At 49.7% G+C, this 11,658-nt stretch overlaps 1 protein-coding gene across 1 annotated transcript; it reads right to left on the bottom strand.

Annotated features, from left to right (window-relative positions):
• Positions 1-1,761: 1,761 nt before the first annotated feature.
• On the bottom strand, positions 1,762-11,422 carry ACCSL (1-aminocyclopropane-1-carboxylate synthase homolog (inactive) like). Its single transcript, XM_016197673.2, has 14 exons — positions 10,907-11,422; positions 9,726-9,785; positions 9,223-9,293; positions 8,828-8,897; positions 8,576-8,642; positions 7,454-7,551; positions 7,116-7,193; positions 6,688-6,788; positions 5,584-5,673; positions 4,800-4,845; positions 4,560-4,701; positions 2,836-2,978; positions 2,596-2,749; positions 1,762-1,844 (listed from the first exon to the last, which is right to left on the bottom strand). Exons 1-14 carry the CDS (start codon positions 11,420-11,422, stop codon positions 1,762-1,764), a joined length of 1,719 nt encoding a protein of 572 aa, XP_016053159.2.
• Between the last annotated feature and the right edge of the window lie 236 nt (positions 11,423-11,658).

Genomic DNA, 11,658 nt, shown 5'->3' with positions numbered 1-11,658 from the left:
TAGAAGGTCTGCAGCTTTTGCAGACTCTCCCAAAGATCCAGAGTCATATGGATCCAGTCATAGACCCAGTCTATGCCAGAGAAAGCACCATTAGAACCCACAACCCTGGTTCTCTGCCAGCCTCCTTCGGCTGAAGGACCCTGTGGGCCTGGCTGAGCCATTTGGGAATGTGTTGCAGCGCAGGGCTCTTCCTGCCCTGACCCTTCCTTCCCTCTTCTGGGCCAGGGTCACGCAGCCTGCAGGCCCTCCTGCCTCCCCCTGCTCCCACCCACCAGCCTTCACAGCTGCTTCCTCAACTAGGAGGTAGCCTTTGGAATCCAATTCTGGCGCCTGCTTGTCAGAGGACTTGAACTGACACCTTGAGAAAGCCCAGGTGCAAGCCCGTGGAGCCTCTGCCTGATGCTTCTTAACCCTTTGTTTCTCTTTGACACCTTGACTCTCAGGAAAAACAGGCATCTCCCAAGGTGGCTGCTGTCCAGGCCTCAGAGGCCCTAAGGCCACAGTGAAGGAAAACCCACAAGGACAAGTGAACAAGGGACAGGAACACCCCCCCACCACCACCACCAGACACAACCGGGAAGCCAGGCAGACACCTGGCTCTTCAGGAACTGACACGACCCAGGAGCCTCCAGAGAAGGCCTGCGGGGGGGGGGGGGGGGGCTTGACTCCATAACAGTTGTTTTCTTCTTTTTCACCCCATATCCTTTCCACACAGCCTCGCACTGACTCTTCCCAAATGCCCACTCAGCCAGGATTACAATCCATCCACAGCCAAGGGCTCGGTCTCCTCATCAGAGAAACTGTGAGAGGGGCTCACAAAAACAGCATTCCCAGGCCTGTTTTGCTAATGAGGAAACCAAGGCTAAAAAGGTCAGGTGACTCAGCCAAGGTCACAGAGCTAGCAAGTGGAAGAGCTGAGAAAATACCTAGAATGTCTGACTTCTAGTCCAGGGCTCTTTATTCCATACGGCCACCTACAGAACCCAGAGGGGTGGGTTTGCAGACCAGTGATGGGAGGCCATGCTACCCAGCTCCTCCCTCGGGGGAAAGGAGAGGTCCTGGAATTGGGTGCCATCACCCTGGTCTTGGCTCCAACTTCTGGAGGGACTCAGGCCACTGTCATCCTGCAGGCTCTGTTCAGCCCCACACTTTGGAAAATGTGGCCATTTCCAGACCACTCCCACCCTGACCAGGCGCTGGGTCAGTGACTCCCGGGGCATCACACACAGAGTCAAGGAGAGGCAGGGTCCTTGGGCAGTGGGACCGCAGGGTGGAAGGTAGTCAGCCACTCGTACATAACAGTCCTCCCCTTTCTCCTTCACCCCTTAGAGCTGCGCTGCCCAGTACGGAAGTCGCTAGCACATGTGGCTATTGAGCACTTGGAATGTGGCCAGTCTGAACTGGGACACACCAGATACTGAAGACGTAATCTGTAATTTAGGAGAATATAGAATTTATTAGATATAGGATACAAAATATAACCCATCGAGAGCTCCCTTTATTCCTACAGGCTTTCCCACCCAAAATTTCCTAAAATCATTTTATACCACAGAATGGCTAGCAAAGAATCAAAAACTGCAAAGCTGCAAAAACTGACAGATGCTCAGCTTAAGGAAGGGAATGACTGGGTCAGATGAGCCCGTTTCTGAAAGCCTGCTGTTTGCTCTGTCACAGCAACAGGTCAGTACGGACACCAGAGGCCAAGGGCAGGGACATCCTAAGCATGTTATTGGCTGGAGCTTCTGGTTGGGAGCAGATCACTTATTCACTGAGTGCGTCCTTCGTTTGCTTCTCCGCCAGATACTGCTTCTGCTCCGCTAGTGCCCGAGAGAACAGCTGCATGGCTGGAGGGTCCAAGTGGAGACAGAGAGAAAAAGACTTAGCACGTTTGCATGTGGGCCTCACACAGCCCCAGACCATGGCAGATCATCACAGAGCCTCCCATTCAGGGATGTTGACCTTCAGCCCCCCCTTCTTTGGGATGCTTTCCAAGTGTACCACTACATCCCCAATGGCTCTTTTTCAGCTTCATTGTCACAGCATCAGCCGGCCAGACACCTTCATGTCCCATATCAAAGCCTATAACCTGGCTATGGCCCTGGACTCATCAAGATTTCTATTCCCTCCAGGGTCCCCTCTCTTAGTCTGTTCTGCATATTAGCTCAAAATTTATTTCTGTAACATAAATGTTCTCTCTTCACTGCTCTGTTCCCAACAGGTAGAACAGTGCCCAGCATATGGTGAGATGCAAGAGATCATTGTTAAATGAATGTCATGTTTTCATAACCTTCAGAGGAGACTCTGAGCTCCATAGAGAAACATCCAGGGACTTCCAGGATCATCTACCTGTCTCTCTCACCTACTGGACTCAAGCCCCACAGGGCAGAGAACCACTTCTGATCAGGTCCAGTGCCCTGCTCAGTGGCAGGTGCGTATACTCCCTGTTTGCAAAGGAACTAAACCAGAAGATGAAAGTGTAAGCCTTCTATGGTATAGAGGGGCTGTAGCCATAGGCTACTGAAGGCCAGGAAGGGAAGACCCAGCTATTGGGTTAGTAGTGGAAGATGCCAGGATTGGGAAGTCAGCACCACTCACCGACTTTTAGGTGGAGGGGTTTATCTGAAAAGGTGAGGCGGAACCAGCCAGGCTCCTTACACATGTAGGCCTTGCCAGGGGACAATAGCAGCTTGTGGTCCAGGAAGCGGCGATAAAGGAGCAGCTCTTCCTCAAATGTGCATGGGTCCAGGTACTAGAAAAGGCAGAGGGACAGAGCTGAGCCCAAGACCCATCAGGCAGGTCTGCCCAAGGGCACCTGACCTCACTCCTAGAGCTCACCTTTTTCAAGTTCATCCAGACATAGAGGCCAGAGCCACGATTGAGAAAGGGGATACCCAATGCCTTCAACTGGTTAGTGATGAACCTGTGAGCTTCCTGCAGCCGGGAACGATTAGTGGGCACATACACGTTGTCAATCCATTCTGGATGGGGGAGAGAATACTGTCACAGGTCTGGTGCCACTGACATGCCAAAACTTCTTTATCACATGCTTCCTACCCGGGCTTCCTGGCAGCTGTTTCTGTCCAAGGCTGGCTCTGTACTGTATCTGAGCTGATGGCATTCATACCCAACACTCACCTCCTACCTACAGCGCTGCAAGACACATCGGGCTTCTGAATAAACCGGTAGGAGCATTTTGTTTGAGCTTACACTTCTGACACTAAGAGTCAGGTATCCCCCGTAACAGGTTGATGCTGCTGGCGTCAACTGAGCAAGTACCCACAGCTCCCCGTTACCTCCAGCCTTACAGCCTCAAACGGTTGACTTTGAGGAACCAAGACGTGTTTGGCAATGATCTTAGCCCAGTTGTTCTCAGGACTGGCAGCACATAGAACCCCCTGGGGAATTTTTAAAGGTCCTCATGGCAAGGTTATAGCCCCAGATCATCTCAATGAGTCTTTGTGGGGGAGCCCACACATCAGTATTCAAGCTCCCCAAATAATTCCCATGGGCATCCCAAGTTGAGTGCCAGTGTTTAAGGGGCATGGAACCTGGTTTCTGCCAAATATCAAAGAGCCTGACCTTATGTAGGGTATCAACTAGTTGGATTTCTCCTATCTACCCTTTTACTCACTCAAAGATGAAAGTAAATTATATTCTAAATCAGATTATCTGGTTGCTTTAGTTTATTTCATGATATCCCAGCTTTTTTAAAAAAAAATAAATTTTATTGATTTTTAGAGAGAAGACAGAGAGGGACAGAGAGAGACAGACAGAGAGAAACATCAATGTGAGAGAGAAACATCAATCGGCTGCCTCCTGCACGCACCCAGACCAGGGATTGAACCTGCAACCTAGCTATGTGCCCAGACCAGGAATTGAACCTGGCACCTTTTGGTGTATGGGACAATGCTCCTACCAGCTGAGCCACACCAGCTGGGTTACTTTTAATCAGCTAGACTGGCACCTGTTGTAATGCAGGGATTAAAGAAAGGGGCCCTTCTCTGTGTTTGGGCCATGGCACTAAAGGGGGAAGTTCTCCCTGAAGCCAGCATTCACATGAGATCAAAGGGACTGAAGAATCCAGGAACCACAGATGTAGCCACAGCAGCTTGCCCAAAAGGCTGTTCTCCTTTGGCCGCCTTGGAAGATGAACTTAAATCTTACTTGAAGAGTCAGAGCGTTTATTCCTTTGTAATCTTTGCTTAAACAAGCAGAAGATTGGAAAAGGAAGAGACCTTGGCATAACGACAGATTTCTGAGGTTCCCACCTGAAGTCTCAGAGTATGATTGACTCTCTCCTTCCAGGCAGAGCACGAGCATCCAGATGGCCAGAAATTAAAGCCCATCCTGGCTTTCAGACCAGCACCTCCCTCGTCTGCTTACACCCTACTGCACCAGCTGAGCTGCACCCTGCCCTCCTTCCAAGTTCCTGTCCGCCACTGTTACACCCAAGACAGTGAACAGGATGTCAGTGGACTGAAGGCAGGAGAGAGGCCCAAGCAGACCCAGGAATCCCCCATGGCCATGAGTTGCCAAGATGCCTGGATGGAGCTCGATACCTCTGTCCTGGAGCAGCCGACACATCTTGTGCTGGGTGATGCCAGAGATGCCATGGAGGAAGCCAAAAGCGCCCACGGCAGAGACCAGATCCTTGTTGGTGGTGTAGAGAGCGCCAAAGCGGAAGCCAGAGATCCCAAAGCCCTAGAGGAAGCGAGTAAGGAAGGGGACACCGGGTTGGTCTGCCGTCTGCTGTTGGCTCCCCTTCCTTCCCTACCCAAGGAGAGGCAGCTGGGACTCACCTTACTGGTGCCCCAGATCACATGGGTCTTTTTGGGGTCAGGCAAACTGGAGAGGAGACAGTACAATCAAGATTATGGAGAAATATTTGAGGGATGAAGACTCGGGGTCTATGTGTGGGAAGGAGGAAATGGACTTGAGGTCCTTCCTCAACAGAAGGGCCTACAGGACCAAAGTTCAAAAAATAGGTTTCCCAGTTAATCCAAGAAGTCAACACAAGGTGTTTTGGGGAAACAAGATGAGACAGCTCCCAAGTGACCACTGAATGAAGTCCAGGACCCTCAGCCTGGCTTGTGGGACTTTCTCCAGCTGGTCCCAGATCATCTCCTTGGCAGTTGGTTCTTCACAGATGTGGTATACCCACCATTTCTAAAATGTGCTCACTCACTTCTTACTGCTCTACCTTTGTTAACACTTTTCTTTCACCCAGGATGCCCTTCCCGTGTTTTGGCTGCTAGAATCCTATCTTAGGGCCAAATACTGTTCTTAAGAAAGTCCTGCCCCATTTCTACATTTTCCCTAGGAACTTATCAAGAGGTTCCTACTCAGAACTTCATCTGACTTTTGGTAGTGCAATTTCCACCTTGCCCCCAGGTTTCTTTATGTACAAAATGGCATTTAGAAGACAAGATGCTTGAGAGGATGGATGCCTTGCTGGTTGTCATACTCCAGTTGGCACTTAGTTTATTTCCGATCACTGGCCAATTAAGTTTAAGGCACATAAATTGACCTAGCAAAGCAGGAACCTTATGGTTCTCATTCCAACTCCAGCTGAAACCAACTCACCTTTCCATGCTCAGAACACTGTGGAATGGGATGGATTCATCGAACACAGTTCCCATGTAAATCTCATCAATGATCACATGGAGGTTGTATCTACAAGTTAGAAAAAAAAGGGGGGGGAAATAACATCAGGGTTCTCTCTCTAATCTTAAGTCCCTTTCTTTTATTGTCAACTCTGAATGCAGATCAGATTCTCCTACTGCCCAGCAGCCCATCCACCTGAGGATCATGGTAAGGCCGAGGGGCTGGTACACCACAAAGGACCTTACACCTGGCTTGGGAGCACTTGGAAGGAACAGAATCCAAAAGACACACATGAGAACATCTTACTGAGCCTTTCAGTCATCAAGCAGAGACCACTTAGTGGTATTAAGTGAGCTAAGGGCGTATGCACATCGTATTTCTTCTCCTATTGGCTCTCCAAAGCAGTTCTGTTATCTCCATTTCACAGATGAGGAAACTAGTTTCTGAGATATAAAGTTAATCCCTTCCATCAGCAGGTTTGGGAGCTGGGATTTGAACCCAGTCCTGTCCAATTCCAGTCCAGGACTTCCAGCTTTCTTCCTCTTGTCCCCATGCTCTGCCATTAATTGGTCTGGGTTAGTTATTAGGCCTGGATCAGTGCATCTCTTCTAGATAATAGAAACTATCTACCCTCACTAACAGGGCTGTTTCAGGACTCCAGACATATCTGACGTAAACATGTTCTAAGGAATGGGACATAAAGTTCCATGGGGACATGTCTTCATCTTCACCCCACTAAGTCCAAAAGTCTCTGTTCCCTGGCATCTCAGACCAAGAAGTTTGGGAAATGGATGCTTAGAAAGTGCTTATGTGACAAGAAGTGGAAAAGCAACAAAACCATATTATGATTGTTATGTAGGTATCTGCACATGGAGAGGACTAGAAAGAAATTGGAAAGAAGAAAAAGATTGGTCAAACCAGTAGCATGTGGGTGCATTTTCCCTCATTCCAATGTCAGTTAATTATATACCCCTTTGCAGACTGCAATAGGCAGAAAGAATTGTTAGGGTAAATTATTTCTGGTTCTGACTTCTTGTCCATGAGTGATGGGAATTTGTCTAGTCCCAAGGGGTGAACTCCTACCTCTTGGCAAATTCCAGATATTCATTCAGTGAGTCCCGGGAGTAGATGTCTCCCAGAGGATTATTAGGGTTGATCAGCACAAGGCCTTTGACCTTTTTCCCCTGAAAGAACCAAACATAACCCAATGAACACAAATCCTTCACAACTACTTAAGTTCAGCCAAGGATCAGTCAGGACACCCAATATAGGTGACGTAACCAAGGCTTAGGTAGGATCTTGAAGCAACTACCGTACCACCCACAGGGTAGAGCAAGAAGGTACTCTAGGGACTTCCGCTGAGAGGGCTCAGAGCTCCTAGGGTGACACGCCCCTGGGACACTGCCTGTTCTGAAAAAGAAACTTGCACAGTCTTGCTGAGGAAGTTGTAGCAGAGTCTCAGTACTTTCAGGGAGAGTAGTGTCCACCCTGACCCACGGTTCCCTCCTTACCTCAAGCCTAGCGTCAAGCAGAGCTTTCTCCAACTTGCCCACAGTCAGCTGGAAGTGACAGGTGGCCGCCTCAGTGACCTGGAACACACACACTGCCTGAGGGCCGCCCATCTGAAAGCCTCTAAGCTTTGGTCCCTCATCCCCAGAAACTCCAAAAATCCTGTGCTTCATACCCAGGGCTCCCGCCCCACGTGCCCTCTTTGCCCTGATTTCGTTATCCTTGCCCCACCAGCACATATATGAGAGGAAAGCTAGCCCCCCACCCTATGCTTTCAAATGCCTTCCAGAACATTCCACTGCATAGGAGGGCTGAGCAGGGGGAAGGGGCCCATTCTCACCTCACTGTCCAGGTGGACACAAATCAGCTCAACTTTCGAATACAGGCGGGAAGCAAAGGTGAAGCCAGGATAGAAGGGCGTGGGGGCCAGAATGGCCTCTGGAAGCACAGGAGACAAAACTGTCAGTCCAGGGTCCCTGGGTCAGAGCCTGCCAGACACCACCACCACCACCACCCCCACCCACCCCCCACACACACACACAGAACAACACCAACTCTACCCACAGCGTAGGTGGCTCTGGCAATCTCTCCTACTTGGGAACTAATACTTTGGGGCTCAGGCTCTGGAAAAGTTAGCCATTCCTATAAACCATACTTGGGGAACAAAACTCAAGTGTCCTTGGGGCTACAGTAGAGAAGGAGACAAGAGAAGAACAGTGCTGTGAATGGCTCAGAAGCCAGGGTGCAAATCAAGCCAGCCTTCCTAGCAGGATGAGCTCTGGGCACTCACAAGTTCTGGTCAGCTCAGGGCAGACACCAGAGGCCTCTGAGGTCCCTGCACAGGGAGGGCTCTGTCTCTCCACATAACTCAGCCCATCTGCACCTGGTGGCCTCACATGCTCTCTTCCCATCCATTTGGCCCATTGATGAGCTAACCAAGGACCTACTCATTTGAATGAAACTGTCTGTTTTGGTAACTTTGTTCCATGCAGTCAAAGCTCATTAAAGTCTGAGGCTCTTGTTTGGGTACTGTTAAGAAGGACATTGAGAACAGATCTCTCAGCCTTATTTGATCTAGAACTAATTAGAAGTGTGTGTGTGTGTGTGTGTGTGTGTGTGTGTAGGAGGTAGTGATAGAAATTCTATATCATTCAAGCCAGTTTACCAGGGCTCTCTGTATTGAAGTTGAGCCCCAAAGCCCAGCTAATAATAGAATAGGTTGGCTGCCATTGTCACCATTCCTTGGGCCACCTCCCTGAGGACTGTCATGTGATTTCCTTCCATAATAAGTGGGATCCAAATCCCTCCTCACTCCTACAGAAATAGTAGGAAGATGTTCTAATTATTGTAGGAGGGACCCAGCACTTTAGGGGAAGGGCCTTGAGTTAACATGCTCTATCCCTCGGGCCCAGTGCCTGTGTGCTGCTGTTTCCCGGAGGGAAAGCAGAGCCCATTGACTTACCACCTGGATTAAAGAGAACCACGGTCAACACAGAGAAGAGAGAGCAGCATCCATTTAGAACAACCACCTGAAGATGCACGAAAAGCAGAATCAAAAACCAATCCCCAAGTAGGAAGGGCTAGTACCCATTGGCTTTTTCTATCTTGATCCTGAGGTCTCTGCTGGTCCTCCCTTTACCATGTAGAAAATGCAGAGTCTCTCATGAATACAGGCCTCCACTAGGATGGCAGTGAGACTGGGAATCTGACTCACATTTTCTGGATCAAGCTGGGCTGGTGCCTTGCTGTAGTGGGTGAAGAACCGGGCCAATTCTTTCCGCAGGCTGTAGAGAGACCAAGAAAGACCTTGTGGTTCCCATGTCTAGACTGCAGTGTTTTCCAAAGGGCAAAGCATCCAAACATGCTACAGGGCTTCTGACTGAGGCCATCAGTTCCCCAGTGACAGACAGTAAATCTGGACAGGTTCTCAACAACAGTACTATTTGTACTACAGCAGGCTTCCTCCTAATGTTGAACTTTAGGCATTTTCTAGAGTTGTTACCCAAAGAAACAGAGGTAGTCACCCAAGAAATCTGGCACATTGAGCCCTTCCCTGATTGAGGACTGGTGCCTGTGGACCTGGAGACCGTAGATCTGGAGGTTACTTACAATGCATGTCCTTTCCAGTCAGAATATTGCAGAAGGTCATCATCAATGTAGTTCATGTCACTTCGACTCAACTGTTGACAAATAAAGCATGAGGACAACCAGACCATGGAAGCCCAGCAGTCTTCATCCTACTCCCAGGATGCAGGTGGGCATTTGCCCTACAACACAGGACCTCCCAGAGGGCAATGGGGACACATGCTGCATGAGCCTGAATGAAGGGAGGCCCTGACCTCCTTTTGGATCACACAAGTAGATAACTTACTGGGAAGTGCTTACCAACTTCTCCAACCATACACTAGGACCAAAGGCTCCTTTGTCAGCCTACCCAAAATATACCCATCCAGAGAATACCTCTGAACTTTCAGGAAATCCAGGAGGTCACATGTGGTATTCTAGAAGCTGTTTCCCCACTCCCTTCCCAATCTCCAAAGTCCCACTCCTGTGTCTACTACATGCTAGGGGGACTGAACATGGGTCCCAGCACAGCCCGGAACGTGGCTCACCCTTTCAGTCATCAGATCAACGCAGAGCTTGTTCTCATTGACACCAACGTTAATGAAGCCCTGGAGAGGGAAGGAATCTGAGATCAGTCCTCTTACCCAGCCCTGAGGAATCCTTTAAACATGTCAAAAAGTACCCATGCCAGGTGATTTCTAAAGGACAGCTCCAGGTCCCCTGAGGCAATTCAACCCATGTTTAAGTGTTTGAAACTTTTCCACACACCCAAAATCATACAGTTTACAAATTTTGCCCTTTAGAGCCATAGAGATAAAGAATAGTTATAGTACGTACCAGCTACCAGTCGTTGAGTTCTTATTGACTAGAGTTTTTAAGCTATCACTAGGCTAAGTGCATCTTGTTAGCTGCCTTCATTCTCACAACTCTTAAGAAAAAGGTTCTATGATGATCCCTGTTTAAAGGGAGTAAAGCTAAAAAGGTTGAATAACCTACTAGTCATGTGACCGTGGTGATGGGCAGACTCTACCTGCCTGCCCCAGAGCCTGGGTCCCTAAGCACCACAGACCCTGCCTCATGGCCATCTCTTATTTCCACTTCCATGTACAGGCCCTGCAAGTTATTAGAGGAGGTACAGTTCCTCAGAGTCCAAGGAGATACCAGGCTCATCTGGCCCCTAGAAAAGCACATGGCCATCGAGCACATGTCACTTAGCTAGAAACACAGGGGGAGGTATGAGCTGTGCTGTCCTCTACCCTCTGGCTGGAGAGCTCTTGTCAACCTCCCTTGCTGGAAGCCTTCCATTGGCTCCCCATCCCCCTTAGGATAACATCCTAACCCTGTCCCACCACCACCACAGGCTGGCTGATTCAGTCTGTAAGACAGAGCTGGCATCCATCCCTTCAGTGCTCTTAACATTATTAATGTTTGTTTCCCAATGGCTGATGACATTCATCTGTAGACTGAGTTCCACGAGGACAGGTTCACTTCCACCTGTGACCACAGTGACTCCTAGTGGGTAGGAGCAGGGATTTAGGGAAAGAAAACAGAAAGGAAGAGGGGAACCTAGTTTTTGCCCTTAACCTTTCTTGGGCATGTCACTCTCTTTTCTGCCAATTCCCCTATCTATAAAGAGACCACTACTTCATGGTGCCGGGGAGAGTAAAGGAGAGACACAGTACTTGGCACAGGACTCAGTAAATCCTGATACACCCCTCCCCAACCTCACCGAGGGGTTCTTCTCCTCTTGGTATTTGTCTCTTTGGTAGGCCATGAAGTCCTGGAAGGTGGAGTGGTATAAGGCAGAGATGGCAATCCCATGGTTGGAGAGGTCATAGTTGGTGAATGCAGCTTCCGAATCACTCAGTTGGTGACTTAGCTGGTCAGGCCCCCTGGGCGACTGGGCCAGCTGCCCACCTCCAACATCACCTCGGATGTCCGGGGAATGGAGAGGCAGTTGGAGCTCCAGGCTACTTGTGGCCCCAGAGTGTAAGAAGCTGATCACCTGGCACATTAAGTGGACAAGGATGGCTTCCTGCTCCCTGGTGGCCTGACTGTGCCCCTGCTTCTCTGGCTCCCGGTCCTGCTGCAGGTGCCTGGTCTCCAGCTGTGTGATGTAGTCCTCTATGGTCTGCCTCAAGCGCAGGATCAGCTCCATCACCTGGGGGTGGGGGCTCTGGTTTCTGAGGCCCTGGCCCTTTGTCTGGCCACAGGGCTTGTGGAGGATGTCTGATTGGTGACTCATACTCTGGGTCTTTGTTTGGGTCTCAACGGGCTGGACTGAACCTGTAGAGAAAGAATGAGACCAGGCATGGCAACAAAGTAGACTCCACCTGACCCTCAGGTGCAAGCCTGATCTCAGGCTGGCCTCAGTTTCCTCCCACCTCCATGCTTGGTCATAGGTCCTAATTGATTCAGAAAGAGTTACTTAGTCATTCAAGGGCAATGCCTAAATGGCCCCAAGCCCAGACCCTCAAGCAC

Source organism: Miniopterus natalensis, chromosome 11, assembly GCF_054644295.1.
Source record: "Miniopterus natalensis isolate mMinNat1 chromosome 11, mMinNat1.hap1, whole genome shotgun sequence".
In the NCBI taxonomy this organism is placed as follows: domain Eukaryota; kingdom Metazoa; phylum Chordata; class Mammalia; order Chiroptera; family Miniopteridae; genus Miniopterus; species Miniopterus natalensis.
The sequence above is the reverse complement of the archived record's forward strand: the minus strand, read 5'-3'. Positions and strand labels throughout refer to the sequence as shown.